General features: G+C 35.1%; 1 protein-coding gene across 1 annotated transcript in view; it reads left to right on the forward strand.

Moving 5' to 3' along the window:
- Gycalpha99B (guanylate cyclase 1 soluble subunit alpha 2) overlaps positions 1-20,245 on the forward strand; it is a 1,225,856-nt gene that overhangs the window by 678,912 nt on the left and 526,699 nt on the right. Inside the window, exon 7 of the mRNA XM_069832137.1 lies at positions 14,571-14,750. Within this exon, the coding sequence (XP_069688238.1) occupies positions 14,571-14,750 (180 nt within the window). The remainder of the gene's footprint in view (positions 1-14,570; positions 14,751-20,245) is intronic.

A 20,245-nucleotide genomic window follows, 5' to 3' on the forward strand; every position in this document is an offset into this window, starting at 1 on the left:
AGTTACGGACACACCTCAAGTCGAACTCCGGTCTCGAAGTTGGCTTCACTGCTACACAAGACTGGCTGGCTTGCTGTCCAGCGATTACAACAACAACTCAAGTTCACTCCCGTGTCGTATTTATAACTAAAGCATAGTTTTCGGAAAGTACGATCTCGCGAACAATCGACAGATGCCTAGAAGATGACGCCTAACCAGACCTCTCTGGATTTCTCCCCTCCTTCATCGGCTGCTTTACTCCCCCCTCTCCAGACCCGAGCGGCTGCAGCCTTCATCGCCGCGTTTTCTCGTGCGCCTCGCCCTCTGCGGGACGCGTGATCGAGCCTCGACGTGGCTGTCACAATATATATATATATATATACATACACATACACACACACACACTACCGGTCAAAATTTTTCGATCAGCTATGAAAAACAACTATACCGGGTGTTTTCGAGGTGGTGTTACAAACTTTCAGAGATGATGGCGAAGGGCACATGTATCAATTTGAGATAAGGAACCATGGTCCGGAAATGACTGAGTCGAAAGTTATAAGCAAAAATAGTTGTGTGGAAATGGAATTGTAATTTGGCACCACGTGCCCTCCATCCCTTAACATTTGGAACAGTCGTGGAAAGATGGTATGGGCCGGATGTCTCCTACGTAAATACTTGGCCCGATACAATCTGTGAGCTTGTCTACTGTTCCCATTGGCTCATCCGTATTTGAAAATCAGGTCTGCTTATTCCGCTTTCGTGTACTCCTCCATTTCAGTAGGACTGATCGACTGGACACTGGAACTTGTACACATACACTGCTGTCTACAGACGTGCATATCAGGACCGACCATGTCCGTTACACATTACGCTATCTGCATTCCTTTAGTGTAGTTTCCTGTCCCCACCCCTCAGACAGCGCACTGAATGGAATACCGTAAGTAGACAACGTAAACAACGTCAGATGAATACAGTATGTGTAAGATGTACAGATAAATACACATAAATAAGGTGTACAGAGGAATAAAATTATTTCATTTCCACAGAACTATTTTTTCTTGTAACTTTCGACTCGTTCATTTCCGGACCAGGGTTCCTTAACTCGAATTGATACATGTGCCCTTCGCCATCACCCATCAAAGTTTGTAACACCACCTCGGAAACACTCTGTATACTTTATTTCAATGTACAAACACATCGGAAAATCTAAACAGACAAGAAAATAAATGTTTTCTCTCCCTAGCATTATGATATGATAGAATGCCTGTTATAACCATAAATCCATAGTTGTGATAGGTGATCGAAACCTTTTGACCGGTTGTGTGTGTGTGTGTGTGTGTGTATTAGTAGGTTACACTGCGTAACAAATTTTAACTTCTTCTTTTTTTTTTTTTTTTTTTTTTTGCACTGGGGATGTGACATATATTTTCTATATAATTTGAGCCTCCTGAATTCGAATATGACAATAAAAAACAGTTGTTGGCCACGGTGTTTGAGAAATGTTCGAATTTATATCTATTCAAAATACTGCTTTATATAACTTAATGATAATAATGTTAAATATTCACTATTCAAAAGATTACAGCTTTTCTTTTCTGCATTTTCTTTTATACTGGACATCAGGTACATCATGAGCTAAAGTCCTACAATAGTCTGCTAGCATATTGATATTCCACTGTCTTTGGTGTCTTTTTCCAGAGTTGAAATTTCTTGATAAAAGCGCTCACCATGCTCATCACTGAAATCGCCACAATTCTCGGGGAAAAGACAAGATGGGGGTGAAGGAAGTGAATTTTCAGGGCCATGTTATCACCCATAGTTACTCACGCCAACAGTAAAGTTTTCATCACTGAAATCGCCACAATTCTCGGGGAAAAGACAAGATGGGAGTGAAGGAAGTGAATATTCAGGGATATGTTATCACCCATAGTTACACATGCCAACAGTAAATTTTGCACTACAGAGGTGTGAAAATTATTAGAATAATCTTAATTTTAAAGGTTTTTTTAATAGTTCCTTCACAAATATTCATTGAATTGATGAATATTGGTATATAATATTACTATACTGATGTAGGATATATTTACTACTAACAATGCCGGAAAGCATTGTTGTACATTGGTATTTTTCTTATTTTACAATTGTTATGGGAATTCAGAAATTATTATATTATGTTGGCGGAATTGGAAACATAAAAAATTGTATGCACAAAACAGATGTATACGTTCATTTGAACCTTCACAACAATGTAAACGCAAAGAACAATTTGTTTAAAGCATTTCTTAATTAATTTTTGATGTTTCCAATTCCGCCAACACAATATAATAATTTCTGAATTCCCATAACAATTGTAAAATAAGAAAAATACCAATGTACAACAATGCTTTCCGGCATTGTTAGTAGTAAATATATCCTATATCAGTATAGTAATATTATATACCAATATTCATCAATTCAATGAATATTTGTGAAGGAACTATTAAAAAACCTTTAAAATTAAGATTATTCTAATAATTTTCACACCTCTGTAGTTCTTCATAGTTCTCACTTCTACGATTACCCAGGAAATGTAATACATCCTCCTTGAATGCAATCCAGGCTGCTTTCTCTTTTTCTTCCAACAAAGATTCGAAGTGATTGGCCTTCATTATTTTTCTAATTTGTGGTCCATTCAAAACTTCCTCTTTTATTTTTGAGTCACTAATAGCAGGGAACTTTACCTGGATTTATTTAAATGCTTCAGTTTTATGATTCAACCCTTTAACAAAATTCTTCATTAACCCTAACTTAGGCCCAATTGTATAAAACTCCCTAACTAAAGATCAACTTTGATCGAAGATCGAAAAGTGAACCGAGTTCAGACAGTTCTTCTATTGTATAAAACTTTTCTGCGATGAAATTACCTTGATTCAAATGCAATCTAAGTTCACGTGAAAAGGATTTGGCAACATCGCATAAACAGGTGAAATACGTGATGCGCGGACCATGTTATACAGGCTTGTTCAGTGTTGCCAATCTAGCGATTTTAACTCTTTTTCAACAACAATTTCTTTTAACTTTTATATTGCTTAAATAGGGGTTTAGTGACCTTTTTAGCACCCCATAGTGACAAAATTTAATTTTTCTATGTTGATAATGAGAAATCTAGCGACTTTACAACTACTTTTTCGCGACTTTCCGTATTACACTCTGTTGGAGACACTGTTTTTTTTTTGCAATGTAAATAATGGCGGACAATAAGAAGAAGGTTGACTGTTCTCCAAGTTGTTATCATATCATGGTGTTTGATACTGCTAAACATAATAAACCTTTATAAAACGACAATTTTCATTTAGTAATACAGTTAATTGAACATTTATGAATGTACCTATCATATCCATCAATAATTAATTATTGTTATAAACATAATATAATTATAGGTTATGTTATTTGATACTGCTGAACACGATAGAGCCTTATAAAATATAAGAATGTTTGTGTATTAAGGCAAGAAATTGAAAGAAATATATATAAATGTACCTATCATATCTATTAATATTAATAATAATGGACATTTTATTTGCACAACCTGTCACTCGCATATTTCAAACAGAAAAGAAATAACTGAACTTGGATCATCTAACTTAATCGGAGAAATTTCTTCAGTCAAAGTTGAGTTTAGTTTGAGACAAATTAATCTCAGATTAGACTTTATACAACACAAAATTCAAAGTTCAGCTGAAACAAGGATCAATTTAACCTCTGAACTAAGATTAAATGGTTTATACAATCGGGACTTAATGTATCAAAAAGGGCAAAATTACTCTACTTTTGAGGTACAATAGGTTGATGTATAATATTTTTTCTTTCTGGCTCTAGTGATTTTCATTTTATTTTTTAATGTTTATCTCGAGCGCGACTGTCCCATTCGCACAGAAAGCAGCAACATTTTGTGTAGTTTAATTGAATTCCAAGAAGCAATGCTACAACCTTCAAATCCGCACATAAATATAATTCGTACTTTGAATATTATCATTAAAGCACACTTTAAAGAAATATACGTCTTACACATAATACTAACACCACGGAAGTCTCCTGGTAAACTGAAGCGATTTCATATGACGAACCTGTTTCTCCCCCTCCAAATGGAACCGAAAAGGGTAATAAAACAATTTCCGGTTTTAGGAGTGGTTTTTGACTTGGTGATCTATTGCAAAATATAAACTACAGTAATGCCATTAAAGCTCACAATGAAAGAAATACACATCTCAAGTAAAATCAGGTAAACTCAAGAGAATTCACACCGCGAGCCTGCCCCTGCAAATAGATTCGTAAAAGGGCAGTAAAATAATTTCCGTTTCTACAAGTGCTTCTAACATGGTGGCCTACTAATACTAATATTGTTTTCACATAATGGATAATAACAATACTTACTTACTTACAAATGGCTTTTAAGGAACCCTAAGGTTCATTGCCGCCCTCACATAAGCCCGCCAGCGGTCCCTATCCTGTGCAAGATTAATCCAGTCTCTATCATCATACCCCACCTCCCTCAAATCCATTTTAATATTATCCTCCCATCTACGTCTCGGCCTCCCTAAAGGTCTTTTTCCCTCCGGTCTCCCAACTAACACTCTATATGCATTTCTGGATTCGCCCATACGTGCTACATGCCCTGCCCATCTCAAACGTCTGGATTTTATGTTCCTAATTATGTCAGGTGAAGAATACAATGCGTGCAGTTCTGCGTTGTGTAACTTTCTCCATTCTCCTGTAACTTCATCCCGCTTAGCCCCAAATATTTTCCTAAGCACCTTATTCTCAAACACCCTGAACCTATGTTCCTCTCTCAGAGTGAGAGTCCAAGTTTCACAACCATACAGAAGAACCGGTAATATAACTGTTTTATAAATTCTAACTTTCAGATTTTTGGACAGCAGACTGGATGATAAGAGCTTCTCAACCGAATAATAACACGCATTTCCCATATTTATTCTGCGTTTAATTTCCTCCCGAGTGTCATTTATATTTGTTACTGTTGCTCCAAGATATTTGAATTTTTCCACCCCTTCGAAGGATAAATCTCCAATTTTTATATTTCCATTTCGTATAATATTCTGGTCACGAGACATAATCATATACTTTGTCTTTTCGGGATTTACTTCCAAACCGATCGCTCTACTTGCTTCAAGTAAAATTTCCGTGTTGTCCCTAATCGTTTGTGTATTTTCTCCTAACATATTCACGTCATCCGCATAGACAAGCTGATGTAACCCGTTCAATTCCAAACCCTGCCTGTTATCCTGAACTTTCCTAATGGCATATTCAAGCGCGAAGTTAAAAAGTAAAGGTGATAGTGCATCTCCCTGCTTTAGCCCGCAGTGAATTGGAAAAGCATCAGATAGAAACTGACCTATACGGACTCTGCTGTATGTTTCACTGAGACACATTTTAATTAATCGAACTAGTTTCTTGGGAATACCAAATTCAATAAGAATATCATATAATACTTCCCTCTTAACCGAGTCATATGCCTTTTTGAAATCTATGAATAACTGATGTACTGTACCCTTATACTCCCATTTTTTCTCCATTATCTGTCGAATACAAAAAATCTGATCAATAGTCGATCTATTACGCCGAAAACCGCACTGATGATCCCCAATAATTTCATCTAAGTACGGAGTTAATCTTCTCAAAAGAATATTGGACAAAATTTTGTACGACGTCAACAAAAGTGATATTCCTGGATAGTAACAATTGGAAATCAAAATACTCACACACAAAATACGGTGTTTTTTTAAATAAAATGTACAGAAAATGATTTATTTTGTGCATTTCGAAAAAGAGAACTGATGGAACATTTTGATTGTTATTTTTTAATTCAGGAAGTCGAAATTAGTAAGAATTTGTTTATTTTTATGTCTGGCGCAAAATGACTGTTTACCAGTGTTATTTTACAACGCTGTATCAACATCTTAAGTTATTTAGCGTCTGAATGAGATTGTGATAATGCCGGTGAAATGAATCCGGAGTCCAGCACCGATAGTTGCCCAGTATTTGCTCATATTGGGTTGAAGGAAAACCTCAGAAAAAACCTTAACCGGGTAACTTTCCCCAACCGGGGATCGAAACCGGGCCACCTGGTTTCGCGGCCAGACGCGCTAACCGTTACCCTGCAGTTGTGCACTATATATATGGTATTAAAAGTCCTCTCCGATATATTTTAATGGGGGTGTAAGCGAAAGTGTATAAAATAATAAACGAGAAAAAATTTGAACTCTCTGCGTGACTTAGTTTCCGAGGAGTCCCACAGTTTTATGTTCCTACGCCTTGTTTGGCTGTAGCGTCATGCTTGCCCGTTGTCGAGTGTAACTTTTACTGCGTAGTGTAGTTGTTTCCAAACGTTTTGAAGACGTGGCCCACTTTTGGTGAGATTTTTGTTTGCGACCTCCGAACTATTGTATACTGTAAAACCGAAAACAACGACAATTTTACTCAAAACCAGTGGATAAGTTACCATCCAGCATCTGACGTACCAATAGCTATAAGACGAGAAATCGGGATACGCAAACCTGTTTTTATCAATTATCTTTGACTTCTTGCACTGGCCTTTCTTGCTGTTATATTTTTGGAACATTTAAACGCCTAAAATACTAGTTTGTAAGGCCAAGACGATGACATAACAACAGCCAGAGATAAAATTGACCGATTTATAAGGAAATCTGATTTCTGGTAAACATCACCTGATAAAGAGCAATATTTTATTCATTTACGAAAATAATTGATATCATATACAGTCTCACTCTGTACACAATCAATATAGTTTTATTAACACAGATAAGCTTCGTTGTGTAGAGAAGAACAATAATTGTTTTTATCAGCGTTTTATGGCTCAATAAATCTTTTTCCTAAAAGCCTTTCTTCTCCGTCTCCAGCTTCCTTTGTTCGCAATTGGCGTGCTTCCATAGTTTGTTTCAAGATCTGCAAAGTTTATGTAGTTTTTCCTTCCAGAATCGTCCACTTACAGTGGTGTCTTGGCCATCTGTTACGAGTTATGCCCATTAAAAAAAAGGAAGAAAAGAGAAAAAGAAAACAATATTGCATGGTAACAAGAGTAGCTTTATTGACTTCAGGTCTTCTTCATATTTCATCATTTTTCATGTGTTCCAGCTGAGATATACTGAGATAGATTTGTGATGGAGTTAATTTATAAAACAAAAATATTATCTCGTTCTTAGTTGATATCCAAAACTCAAATGCATATAGAGGGTGATTCACAAGGAAAGGTAAAAAATTTAGGCTGTGAATTCTGAAGTCATTCTGAGTCAAAACGTTCATATGAAATATAGGTCCGTTTTCGAACGGTTACGGAGATATGGCTCTTCGATTTCACAAAAACTTCTAAGATTCCATTTTACTAACTCGCATTTAGAGACAGTTAACGGACAAATTTAAAGTTTATATTCATGTATGCATACATACCTAATATTCTAGACGTCGGGGTCGATGTTTTCGCACATTTTCAAAGGTACCTCCTTCTGCTTCAATGCACTGTTGCGCTCGGGCGTGAATCGCGCTCATCGCGCGGGACAGTTGCACGTAACTGTTCTCTATGCCGCATCCAAAATACGGTCCATTAGCGCCCCTCTCGTTTCCCCGTTCCTTTGCTATACCAAGTCTTTCATCCAACCCCATAGACAGTAAGTACTCTTCGATATGGTACCCTTCTATTCGGAAAGCGTCGTTGATATTCAGCGACGGCACGCAAGGAACTTCCATCGCACAAACCATAAACATACACAATATCGGCGTATTTTGTACTCGAAAATTTATAAGACATCTTGAAAAACACAACTTAACACTTCCGATAACTGTACCTGTATAACTACTGTACTATAGGTAGCTACCTGGACTGCTGTGAATTGATGATAATGTAGGCTATTTGTGTTATCTGCGGGTTCTGTGTCATTACATCAGACAAGGGCAGGCGATTGGATATTTGTAATGCCCCACCACCCGGTTTCTTCCTCTTATCTACATCGTTCACAATGCAGATTCCAATGTTACGTCATTCATTGCGACCTTGACCTTGTTTGACGCCTCATCTCACGTCAGCAGCATATGGTAAGGTCTGATTCACATTGGGGCGAGACGTTTTACCAAAAAAATGCATCTAGCTCCGCCATCTTTCGAAAACGGACCTACTGTATGTTCATATGAACTTTTTCACTAAAAATGGCCTAAGATATCGTATCCTAAATTTTTTACCTTTCCTCGTGAATCACCCTGTATTGTTACTGTAGCCTTTTAGCAAGGGCTGGTTGAGTAGGCTACGTTATGGTTGTAAGTAACATATCGTCGGCTTACAAGCAAAACAAATTAAGACAAACATATTACCTCTGAGCAAAAGGCGTTTTGGAAGCTCTTAACAAAATTAAATCCTTAAAATATTATAACTTATTTCGTAAGTTGTTCCTCTTTATGTGTATTTAATTTTCAATTCTAAGTTTATTCAGATACATTATGTGCATTATATCCGTCTTTTTCTCAGAAGTAATAGTTTTTACTTAATGAGTTTTGCTTGTAAACTGACGATATGTTGGTCTCGCTGTGTCTTATTGACACATTTAAAACTTTTATCCGTTCTTTATCCTCTGATTGAGGTTCTGGCTGATATGTAGGCTACATCTATTATCAGGCAGTACATCTCACTTGATGATATGTGTCAAAGGAGGAACAATTGTTTGTATGCGTCAGAAGTCTGACTAGTGTAATATATGTAACTAGTCGGCGATGTATGCAATGGAAGGGGAAAGAAACTGGCCACCCTACCCATTATCTCCTGACCTAGTTGCCTCATAGGTTGTGCCTTCTTGGTATCACTTGTGAGGTTCAGACCTGTCTTTGAACAGTTGACTAAACAACGAAACAACTCATTCTATGACTGTGCGATATTTTACTTTTTCTGAGCTATTCACCATGTTCGTTTCTTCTTAGACCATATTTATCGTACTTTTCATTAAATTTACATAGGAATACACATCAGAACTGTAGCTTTCATTCCATATAGACTATAGAAGTGTAGTGGCATATTTATTATCCACTTTGACTAGATTACTAACATATAACACTTTACTAAGCATTCACCTACTGCAAAACCAATACCCCATTTCCAGCAGTCAGTAACAGATCACTTCTATATGACATAACCGGCTTGCAGTTTCCCTAGATCGGTACTAACTTTACGTGTATGTAGAGGAAGATATTTCTTGTTATATTTTGTAGCAGGATCTTTTTTAAAAATTTTAACACTTTTTATCGTGTGACTAAGTAACTTTATGTTTTTGACAAATTATCATTATACTAATTCATTTTAGAAAGCTACTTACTTACTCACTTACTGGCTTTTAAGGAACCCGGAGGTTCATTGCCGCCCTCACATAAGCCTGCCATTGGTCCCTACCCTGAGCAAGATTAGTTCAGTCTCTATCATCATATCCCACCGTCCTCAGATCCATTTTAATATTATCTTCCCATCTACGTCTCGGCCTCCCCAAAGGTCTTTTTCCCTCTGGCCTCCCACTAACACTCTATATGCATTTATGGATTCGCCCATACGTGCTGCATGCCCTGCCCATCTCAAACATCTGGATTTAATGTTCCTAATTACGTCAGGTGAAGAATACAATGCGTGCATTTCTGTGTTGTGTAACTTTCTCCAAACTCCTGTAACTTCATCCCTCTTAGACCCAAATATTTTCCTAAGCACCTTATTCTCAAACGCCCTTAATCTATGTTCCTCTCTCAAAGTGAGAGTCCAAGTTTCACAACCATAAAGAACAACCGGTAATATAACTGTTTTTTAAATTCTAATTTTGAGAATTTTTGACGGCAGATTGGATGATAAAAGCTTCTCAGCCGAATAATAACAGGCATTTCCCATATTTATTCTGTGTTTAATTTCCACCCGAGTATCATTTATATTTGTTACTGTTGCTCCCAGGTATTTGAATTTTTCCACATCTTCAAAGGATAAATTTCCAATTTTTATATTTCCATTTCGTTCAATATACTTTGTCTTTTCGGGATTTATACGGAAATGGCGGAATTATTATGTATCAGTTTTTACATTACGCTAGATAGCACCGTCTTCGCATTAATGATTCAATAGAAAACTACTTGGAAACATTTTAAAAGGTCATTGGCATAGCTCAGACGTTAGGTATGTTTCCCTGTTGATTCGGAACTGGGCTCGGTAGTGGGTTCTATTCTCAATTGGGCTTATTTTCTGATTGGGCTTTTTTTTAGGTTTTCTCGTGCTAAAAGGAGAAAGTCACCTAATGGAATTCTGAAACCTCCGCCTAACTTGGTCAAAGTACCATCTCGCTTTCACGAATTGCATCGACGCTAAATAGTCTAATAGTTACTACAGCGTTATTAAATAGCCAAATAAATAAACACTTTTGGAACCCAATGTGAGCTGGAATTTTCTTGTGTCCGTTCCAAAAAATTCTTCGCCATTCTGCTTGTATTTAAAAACTGAATGGAAGGAGTCAATAACATACTTTTGTTCAGACTTACGTATAGAGAATGGAAGAACAAAATGTTGTGACATTTTAACTCCATATTCATGATTTTATAATAGTACATTATGCTACGAGCCTATAATGATAGTAATTAAGACGCAAGTATGGATATTTATGAAACGAGCGCAAGCGAGTTTCATAATATTTATACGAGCGTCTTAATTACCATTATAGGCAAGTTTCATACCACTTTTTGTGCTCGACCATATTTCTAACTTGAAATTATTCAGATGTATACATTTTATTTGTATCTGACAAGATCGGAAGTGACCTTGTTCTAGGTCGTGAATTGTGAGATGTGCGCAGACGCGAAAGTATTGATTTTTCCGACGAACAATAATGTCATTGACCTTGATGTAATCCCGTTAAAGTTGATATAACTTTGATTATTGAATTCGACATTGAAAAACGAGATGACAAATTGAATTTATTTGAATATTATTTACAATTAACGCTAATTATTATAGTAACAGAACATAACCTTCTGCGACAGTGTTGGATTTCCAGCCTCCGTGACTTTTCGCTAATTCTCTTTCGATTGCATATCCGAGAATAATCGATACTTGCGGTTTTATAACGGTACAAAGCTGAGTTGTCATTGGCTGAACACCTGTAAGCTGAGTTGTGATTGGCTGAACACCTGTACTTTAATGAGTAGGTGTACTTTAATGACATGCATTAAAGGACTGCTACCAGGTGTATAATTACTACATTTCGGCATGGTCGAGCATAAAGTATTTTATGCTTCTTTCTATGTTGAAAGAAATAGTTTTTATGCTAATGTACGCCTTGTTCTGAACAAAGTTTCGGTGATTTTAGAAACATTCTGATTTTCCATTAAATTATTGCTATTTCTCAAAGCAGCTCTATTATGGCAAATCGGAATATTCTGATTCTGAAAATGTGCGAGAGGGTAAGATCGACCAGTATACAGGGTGATTCACGAGGAGTTACCGCCACTTTCGAAGCATATTCCCGTAACGTTTTGGCCAAAAAATGTCATATAAACATGGGTTCTATTCCCAATATTTTCAGAATTACACTAATTTGAAAAAAAAAAAAAAAACTTTTTTCCTTTAGTTTTAATGGCAAAAGAATATTACAATTTTGTTAGGGAATGAACTATTCAAAAGTATTATTTCTTTAATTGTCTGAAAATGTGTTGTTAATTCCATAGTTGTTTCGTACAGAATGTCTTTTTTTTTTTTCAATTTTTAACTAGGCTACAAAATTATATTTTTCTCGCACATTTATCACAGCAATTGTTACAAATCACGTAATTCTTGTGAACTTTCAAGACTATACATTAAGATGCAAAATTGAACTGTAAAGAATCAAGTTGCTAGCAGTCATGTGATCTGTAACAATTGTTGTGAGAAGAATGTAAGAATAATGTAATTTTAGTTTAAAAAAATGGGGGGGGGGAATCTGTACAAAGCAACTAGGGAGTCAAGAACACATTTTTAGCTCCAGAATACTAGCCAATTAAAGAAATGATACTTCTGAATAGTCCATTCTCTATTTATAACATTCTTGTACTCTTGAAACTAAAGAAAAATGGTATTTTTAACAACTTCAAATTAGTGTAATTTTGAAAATATTGAGAATAGGACTCATGTTTATGTGACAGTTCTTGTTGAGAATAAGCTGCATAAATGGCGGTAACTCTTCGTGAATCACTCTGTAGTGTTATTCTATCTATACTAATAATAAATCTGTAGCCAAAATGTTTCTGGTAATTTTCGATTTTCCAAAAATAATTGGTGTTAACATGTATAATTAACCATCCTGAAATCGAAAATCCCTTTTATGAAATTTTTGTTTGTATGTCTGTCTGTCTCTCTGTCTGTCTGTCTATCTGGATATTTGTTACCTTTTCACGCGATAATGGCTGAACCGATTTATATGAAAATTGGAATATAAATTAAGTTCGTTGTAACTTAGATTTTAGGCTATATGGCATCCAAAATACTTTATTTAAAAGGGGGGTTATAAGGGGACCTGAATTAAATAAATCGAAATATCTCGCTTATTATTGATTCTCATGACAAATATTACATAACAAAAGTTTCTTTGAAAATAATGTCCGATAAGTTTTATTCTATACAAAATTTTGATAGGACTGATATTTAATGAGATAAATGAGTTTTAAAATTACAATAACAGCACTGTACTGAAATAAAAACAAATGACTTCGTCTATAAGGGGCCTTGAACAACAACAATCGAAAGCTATTAAACATAGCCTAAGAAAATGTTTCTGTGTTCGTATGAAGTAATATCGGGAACTAATTAATTGTTGAATTATTATTTCACCATTGGAAAGTGTAGTTTCTCTAGATAGACATAATTCTGCAATGATATTACAGTAACTTCTGAAACATATAGCAAGTAATATAAAGTATACACATTAATACAAAATGATGTGTCAATCTTCATTAAACTATGGTTGCATGTAATAACAATTAAGAAACATGTTAAAAGAATTGTCATTGCACCAAATGATTACTCTCTGGACCAAAATTACCGCATTTTAATTATTTTAATACAATTTAAATTAAGTAACATATTAAACGATTTATCCTTCTATCAAACACGAATGTTCCCAGGATCAAAAGTCCTATTTTAATTATGTAATTACTTTATATTTATTTCTAACAGGTGCAGCGGAGCGCACGGGTACGGCTAGTTCTGAATATATTGAGAATAGGACGCATGTTTACATGACAGTTTTTGCTCAGAATGTCTTAAGAAATAAGCTGCGTAAGTGGCGGTAACTCCTGTGAATCACCCTGTAGTGTTATTCTATATAATTAAGAGTATTAAATTAGGATCTAATAATTCCATGAAATTTCATAATATAATTTGACTGAAATCCTTTAGGTAATTTTGCCTTAATAAATTGATTCTAGTTAAATATATTATTTTAATATATAAACGTCTATATATATATATATATATATATATATATATATATATATATATATATAATTTGAACTAGTAATGGAATTTATGGGAAAACGGCTGAACGGATTTTAATAAATGGCCCCTCATTTTGAAGCTTCGAACCTAAAGTTTTTCGGGAAAATAGTAGTTTTCAGTGAAATGTCCTACATAATTGTCCTATTTTCCAAAATCCATCTGTCGTCAGTTTTGAGAACTAGCTAATTGCATTCAGGAGAAGCGAAGCGAGCATCAAGTCGGCCGTGTTGCATTTCAGAATAAAACAAAACACACACTACAGTAAACAATATTACACGAAGGCCATGATCTGCAAGAATGCTGACATATTTACAGCTCAAATTAAATTGGTTATTAAAAACTTAACTAACTAAAAATAATTTACAGGTTCCATTCTGTGGTGTGTAATTTTCTGGGTACAGCTGTGTATTGGATATTAAAAACTACAAAACTTGAGGTGGTTTGATGGCATTATTACTATTAGAAATGAAATATTATTGTAGTTAATGCCGTGATGTGACTATTTTTCATTAATTATACATATTAATGCTATATTGATGATATGAAAGTGAAACGTTTTGGGGTTATATAAGTAGATGTAGAGAATAACTTAAATTGGATTTTGATTTCTATATTTTACTGAGTGGCGGCTATATAGTATATATAGTATATGTTACCGAAAGCTACAAAATTTACGTAAGAAAATAATATTACTAAAAATAAAGTATTTTTAGAGTTATTAATCAAGTGGTGTTTGGTCCTTTTCATATATTTAATGGCGGTATGGTGTAGATATTTATATCCGTTGTTCTCTTTAGTATTGGCTCGAGAGAGAGTTTCTTTCATTGTTATGAAAGCAAATAACTTTCAGAATGTCTGGTATTCTTCACTGAAAATAAATCTGAAAAATGTTTATTTGAACGTCTAATGAACTTAGTTTGCAGCATTTGCTGCACAAGCCACTAGTTTTTACATAATTCGTACACAGGCTAGGCTTACTTCTTTTCGTTATCTTGTGAATTTTCCCTAATTAAATGTTGACTTGTTCCTTTGATTGTTTCAGGGTTTGGAACTCAAGGGACAGATGGTGTATTGTCCCGAGTCTGACTCCATTTTATTCGTCGGTTCCCCGTTTCTAGACGGCCTGGACGGGCTCACGGGCCGCGGCTTGTTCATCTCCGATATCCCACTACACGACGCAACGCGTGACGTCATTCTGGTTGGAGAACAAGCCAGAGCTCAGGTCAGTTCCTCTTCTTGTTTCCTCTGTCAGTTATTGTTGCCATGGAAATGGTAACTAAACCAAAGTTTAAACCAACATTGCCCTCGACGTATTTCAGCAGAGACGTGCCATTTATTGTTAATGCATACAGACTGTGTGCTTCATACCGTGAAGTGCCTTGTGGCGACAGTTACCACGTTTTTCGTGCAGTTTCAATAATACAGTTACTGTAGGTGTTAACAACTAGGCTACGGCTGTACTTACATAGTCCAATCACTCTCGTCCACTCTAAGTTACATCGTTTTTAGGGGTGGAAACTATTAGCAATAATCATAGGCAGCGTTGAGGACTGTTAATTTAGGACTATTTTCACCAACGCCCATAATTATTTTATTCAAGTTTTTGAAACGAAAAATTAAGATGCCGCTTGCTTTGTATTTATCCAACATAATTATCTCATTTTCTGACATTTTCTGAATTTATATATTATTCGCTAACGATTGACAGGTAAAATAGAATTATCTGTAAATGTCACGAGAGGTCTGAGATCTGCCGATACATCCACTAGCGAAGCGAGTGGATTTATCTGGGAAATCTCAGACCTCGAGTGACATTTATTAGGACTATTTCGTGAATAAAATAAAAATTTAAATAATATATCCCTAAAATTCGATCACAAAATGTTAATAATTGTATATTAACGAATACTTAACCTATTCAGACATTGTGAAGTTGAAATACTCGTAGATGAATATCGATTATTGCAATAAAGAAATTCGGTGTTATTATTCAGTAATGCCAATTGCGAAAAGCGAAATACAGGTTTAACAATGTTAATTATATGTACTGCACTTTTCTATTATTATTATAACAAATACATTTTATTATCTGTCGAAATCATAATTTAATTTAACAGTAACAGTGGGGACAGCTATATACCATTGCTTATGTATTCACAGCGAGACATGTTGCTACACAGTGAAGCCATCTCTGTATAGATAGGCCTAATTAAAACAGGAATTTTATTACGCCATACGAAAGGCAGTTTGATCAAAGACATTATTACTATGCAAGGTCTTTGAGTTTGATATGCGATGATGTTACATAAATTTGAACGTCTATTAATTGTTTAATTTCAATACAAATGTTATAGCCTACAATTTTATAGGTTACTTTAGGCCTACCTGTGGAAGCAGGACCAATGTCAGCTGTGCCTTGTTTCGACCGTTACTTACAATGAGTGCTACACGAAAGCATTTTTTATAGCTTGACAAAAGGCATTCTCGCTGTAGTGTGTAACGGAACTAAAGCTGCATCTACACAGTTCAATACTCCAATCGCGTATGCGTGCAATCTGGGAAGAATATTGAAAGAATCAAGTTTAAAAGGTACGTTCAATTAAGATGCATGAAGATTTTGTGTCTGCATGGTGCGCCGTTTTGAACGTCGTCTTCACTGCGTAAATATATTAATTAATATTAAATATCAATCTTGCATTCATTGCTTTAAAGTTGAAAGAAAAGTTTAACCGTGTAGCTGCATCTTAATGTATTCATGATCATCAATTTACGGGGAAACAATTGGCGACAACGACTAAACAAAAGAACGACCATGCGATAAATTGATAGCGATAAATCTAGCTGCAGAAATTATCGCAAAGTCTGACTGTGATTGGTTGGAATTCAAAATTTCATTACACTTCATTGGTCGAAAATGGAATGACGTCATATAAACGATATAGTCAACAGTAATCTCACTAGAGGTTTTCATTTATCTAGAGAAAATCAAAACTCGAGTGGGATTTAATTGACTATTACACGATTAGAAGAAATAATATAAAGATTAGAAGTAACGAAGTACTAGAATACAATAAAATATTAATTGATTTACGAAAATACAAAACTGTCTTCAAATTTGTACCATATCAACATTATAAATATTACGCTTGTAGATGGCAGTAGTGTGTTATGAATAGCTGTTTTCTTATCAGTTGTGCCAACTATGGAATCTTCACTGAACTCTGTGGACGGTTACTGGTCAAGAAGGCTTTGTTGATTCAGTTTCATTTTTATTAAAACAGTTGCATTCCACTTCAATTTTCCCGATCCCAGTAATCAACGTCACTTGACAGATGATTTTCAATAAATCTTAGTATTAAACAATCTCTGATACGTGACTATCCATAATATCATATAGCAGAAGCTATAACATAACCTAAATAATGTAAACAAGTGTTAGAAAAGTTTTAATTAGGGATGATGAAATAAACAAGAAACGTTTTAATTAACGATGATGAAATAAAAAATAAACATGAATAATTTAAAAGAAACAATTATTGAAAGTAGGTACAATTTTCAAATTTGAATGTTTTAGTGGTTGGTGGTTCAGTTGTTGTTATATTGGACGTGTGCGTAAAAGAAGTGAACTCGGTGATGTTCATGGTGTATCCCTCAACTTATTCAGGATTTCCGAATGGTGCTCTTCATTTATTTGTAAATAGGGTTTCAGGCAAGATGCATAGCTATGACCAGTGATCTTTATTAATTCTTGTTCTTGAATGCCAATGTGAGTCATATTTGAAAGTGCTGTGCATCGACTGAGGTGGTTTGTAATTTTCTCTTTTTTGACGTCCTGTTTGAAATGTTGGCAAACAAAGATACAAATGCTAGGGTAGTGATAAAAATAAACAAATGCTAGGGACGCGATAAAATTAAACAAATGCTAGGGACGCGATAAAATGTGCGATAAGCAGCCATGATTGGTTGAAAGACGTCCTTTCGTACCGTTTTATTGATCAAAAGTAGTGTGACGTAGTAAAAATGTCATAGTCAGAAATAACTGGCATAAAATAAAATGGCACGTAGGCGATTGGAACTCCTGATAAACATTAGGGAAAATAATACTAACGATGATAATGCTATAGGATAATTACAATTTTCTTGAAAGCAGACTAGATGACAAAAGCTTTTCAAGAGAATAATAGCAGGCATTTACCCTATTATTCTGCATTTAAATTTCTCTCGAGTGACATTTACATTTTGTTACCATTGCTCCAAGATATTTGAATGTTTGTACCTTTTCAAAAGATGAAGTCGGCGGAGTCTGCAGAGTGCTGACAACCTGTGTCCGGGGTTGCGGATTCGATCCCGGTCTCTGTCGATGGGATTTAAGTGTGCTTAAATGCGACAGGTTCATGTCGGTAGATTTACTGGCGTGTAAGAAAGTCCTGCGGGAGAAAATTTCGGCACACCGGTGGTGCTGATATAGCCTTGGCAGTTGCGAGAGTCGTTAAATGAAACATAATTTACAATTTAAATGTGGTATTATTTTGAGCGTTTACTTAAGAAAAGAGTATTTTGTAATTGAGACATTATTTTTATAATATATTCTCAATTATGTCAATTTGTTAAGATGTGTTGAGTTAAATCAACTTGGAATGAGCCAAGATTTCTAAACTTTAAATTGGAAACACTCTCTACATGTAACCCATTTTATGGCCATTAATATTACTGGTCTGCTCTGTCATTACCCAATTTAAGTGCTAAGTAGGTTGTTTACATCCATTTGTTTTGACTCACAGAAACATGAGAAGAAAGGTGAAGTCACTATATAACAGATTACTGAGCCTTATAGGTTTTGCGGCAACAACTTTTATCAAGTTTACTGTGCTGCCATCTAGCGACAGTTGAAAGAGTCACGTCATAACTTCCATTTGAATTGCATGGAGCAACTGTACATCCATCTAGCGATTGTTTTAAATCGACGGTGGCGATCCTGGTGGTTGTTCTCTTCCATACGCTACCATTTTGAAGATTACGATTGTCGATCTGTTATATACGTGATCAGGGATAATATTAATCATAGACAATGAACACGAAAAATCCGGATGATTTTATACAATAAGACCAGCATTAAAATCATTATGCTTTAGAACAGAAACGCATAACTACTTGGATTTTCTAGAAACGAAACTGTACTCTGAGAATGTAATCCTTACCACACAGATTGAGTAGATGCAATCAGTTGGTTATATTTGCCTTCGATCTGAGTGAAATATTCTATTGTTTTTTACAATCATGTTTTTTTCCCCCTACTTACCATTGTTGTTTACATGCATCGTAAGTCGACAATACCGCAAGTTCTGGTTCTTACCGTTTCGACTCGTTTTTTCAAAGTCTTTCTCGATTCTGTTATAATGCACTTACCACACTTGTATCGCAATATACTATATAGAGACTATTACAAGTAATCAAAACTTTAGTTTTCATTTCTGTTACTGGTAAACGTCATTAGACCGATAATATATTTCGGTGTTATTTTTGCACATTCTAATTATCCATAATATGCTAATTCCTTGACGGTTTTCTCTTAATATTTCGGTTTCATTCTGTTCCATCACTTAAAGTCCTGTAACATTTATTATAATTCGAAGTTTTCTTTCTTTCTTTCTTTCTTTCTTTCTTTCTTCCTTATCCCCTTTCTTTCTTTCTTTCTTTCTTTCTTTCTTTCTTCCTTATCCCCTTTCTTTCTTTCTTTCTTTCTTCGTTTCCTTATTTCCTTCTTTCTTTCCTTCTTTCTTTCTTTCTCCCTTTCTTTCTTTCCTCCTTTCTCTCTTTCCACCTTTCTTTCTTTTCTTCTTTCTTTCTTTCCTCCTCCCTTTATTTTTTCTTTATTTCCTTCTTTCCTCTTTCATTCTTTCCTCCTTTCTTTCTTTCCTCCTTTCTTTCTTTCCTCCTTTCCTCCTTTCTTTCTTTCTTTCTTTCTTCCTTTCCTCCTTTTCCCCTTTCTTTCTTTCTTTCTTCCTTATCCCCTTTCTTTCTTTCTTTCTTTCTTTCTTTCTTCGTTTCCTTATTTCCTTCTTTCTTTCCTTCTTTCTTTCTTTCTCCCTTTCTTTCTTTCCTCCTTTCTCTCTTTCCACTTTTCTTTCTTTTCTTCTTTCTTTCTTTCCTCCTTCCTTTATTTTTTCTTTATTTCCTTCTTTCCTCTTTCATTCTTTCCTCCTTTCTTTCTTTCCTCCTTTCTTTCTTTCCTCCTTTCTTTCTTTCCTCCTTTCTTTCTTTCCTCCTTTCCTCCTTTCTTTCTTTCTTCCTTTCCTCCTTTTCCCCTTTCTTTCTTTCTTTCTTCGTTTCCTTATTTCCTTCTTTCTTTCCTTCCTTCTTTCTTTCTTTCTCCCTTTCTTTCTTTCCTCCTTTCTCTCTTTCCACCTTTCTTTTCTTCTTTCTTTCTTTCCTCCTTCCTTTCTTTTTTTCTTTATTTCCTTCTTTCCTCTTCCTTTCTTTCCTCCTTCCTTTCTTTTTTTCTTTATTTCCTTCTTTCCTCTTTCATTCTTTCCTCCTTTCTTTCTTTCTTTCCTCCTTTCTTTCTTTATTTTTTTCTTTCCTCCTTTCTTTCTTCCTTTCTTTCTTTCCTTCTTACTTTCCTCCTTTCTTTCCTCCTTTCCTCCTTTCTTTCTTTATTTTTTCTTTCCTCCTTTCTTTCTTTCCTCCTTTCTTTCTTTCTTTCCTCCTTTCTTTCTT

This window comes from Periplaneta americana, chromosome 8 (assembly GCF_040183065.1).
Source record: "Periplaneta americana isolate PAMFEO1 chromosome 8, P.americana_PAMFEO1_priV1, whole genome shotgun sequence".
NCBI classification, from domain to species: Eukaryota; Metazoa; Arthropoda; class Insecta; order Blattodea; family Blattidae; genus Periplaneta; species Periplaneta americana.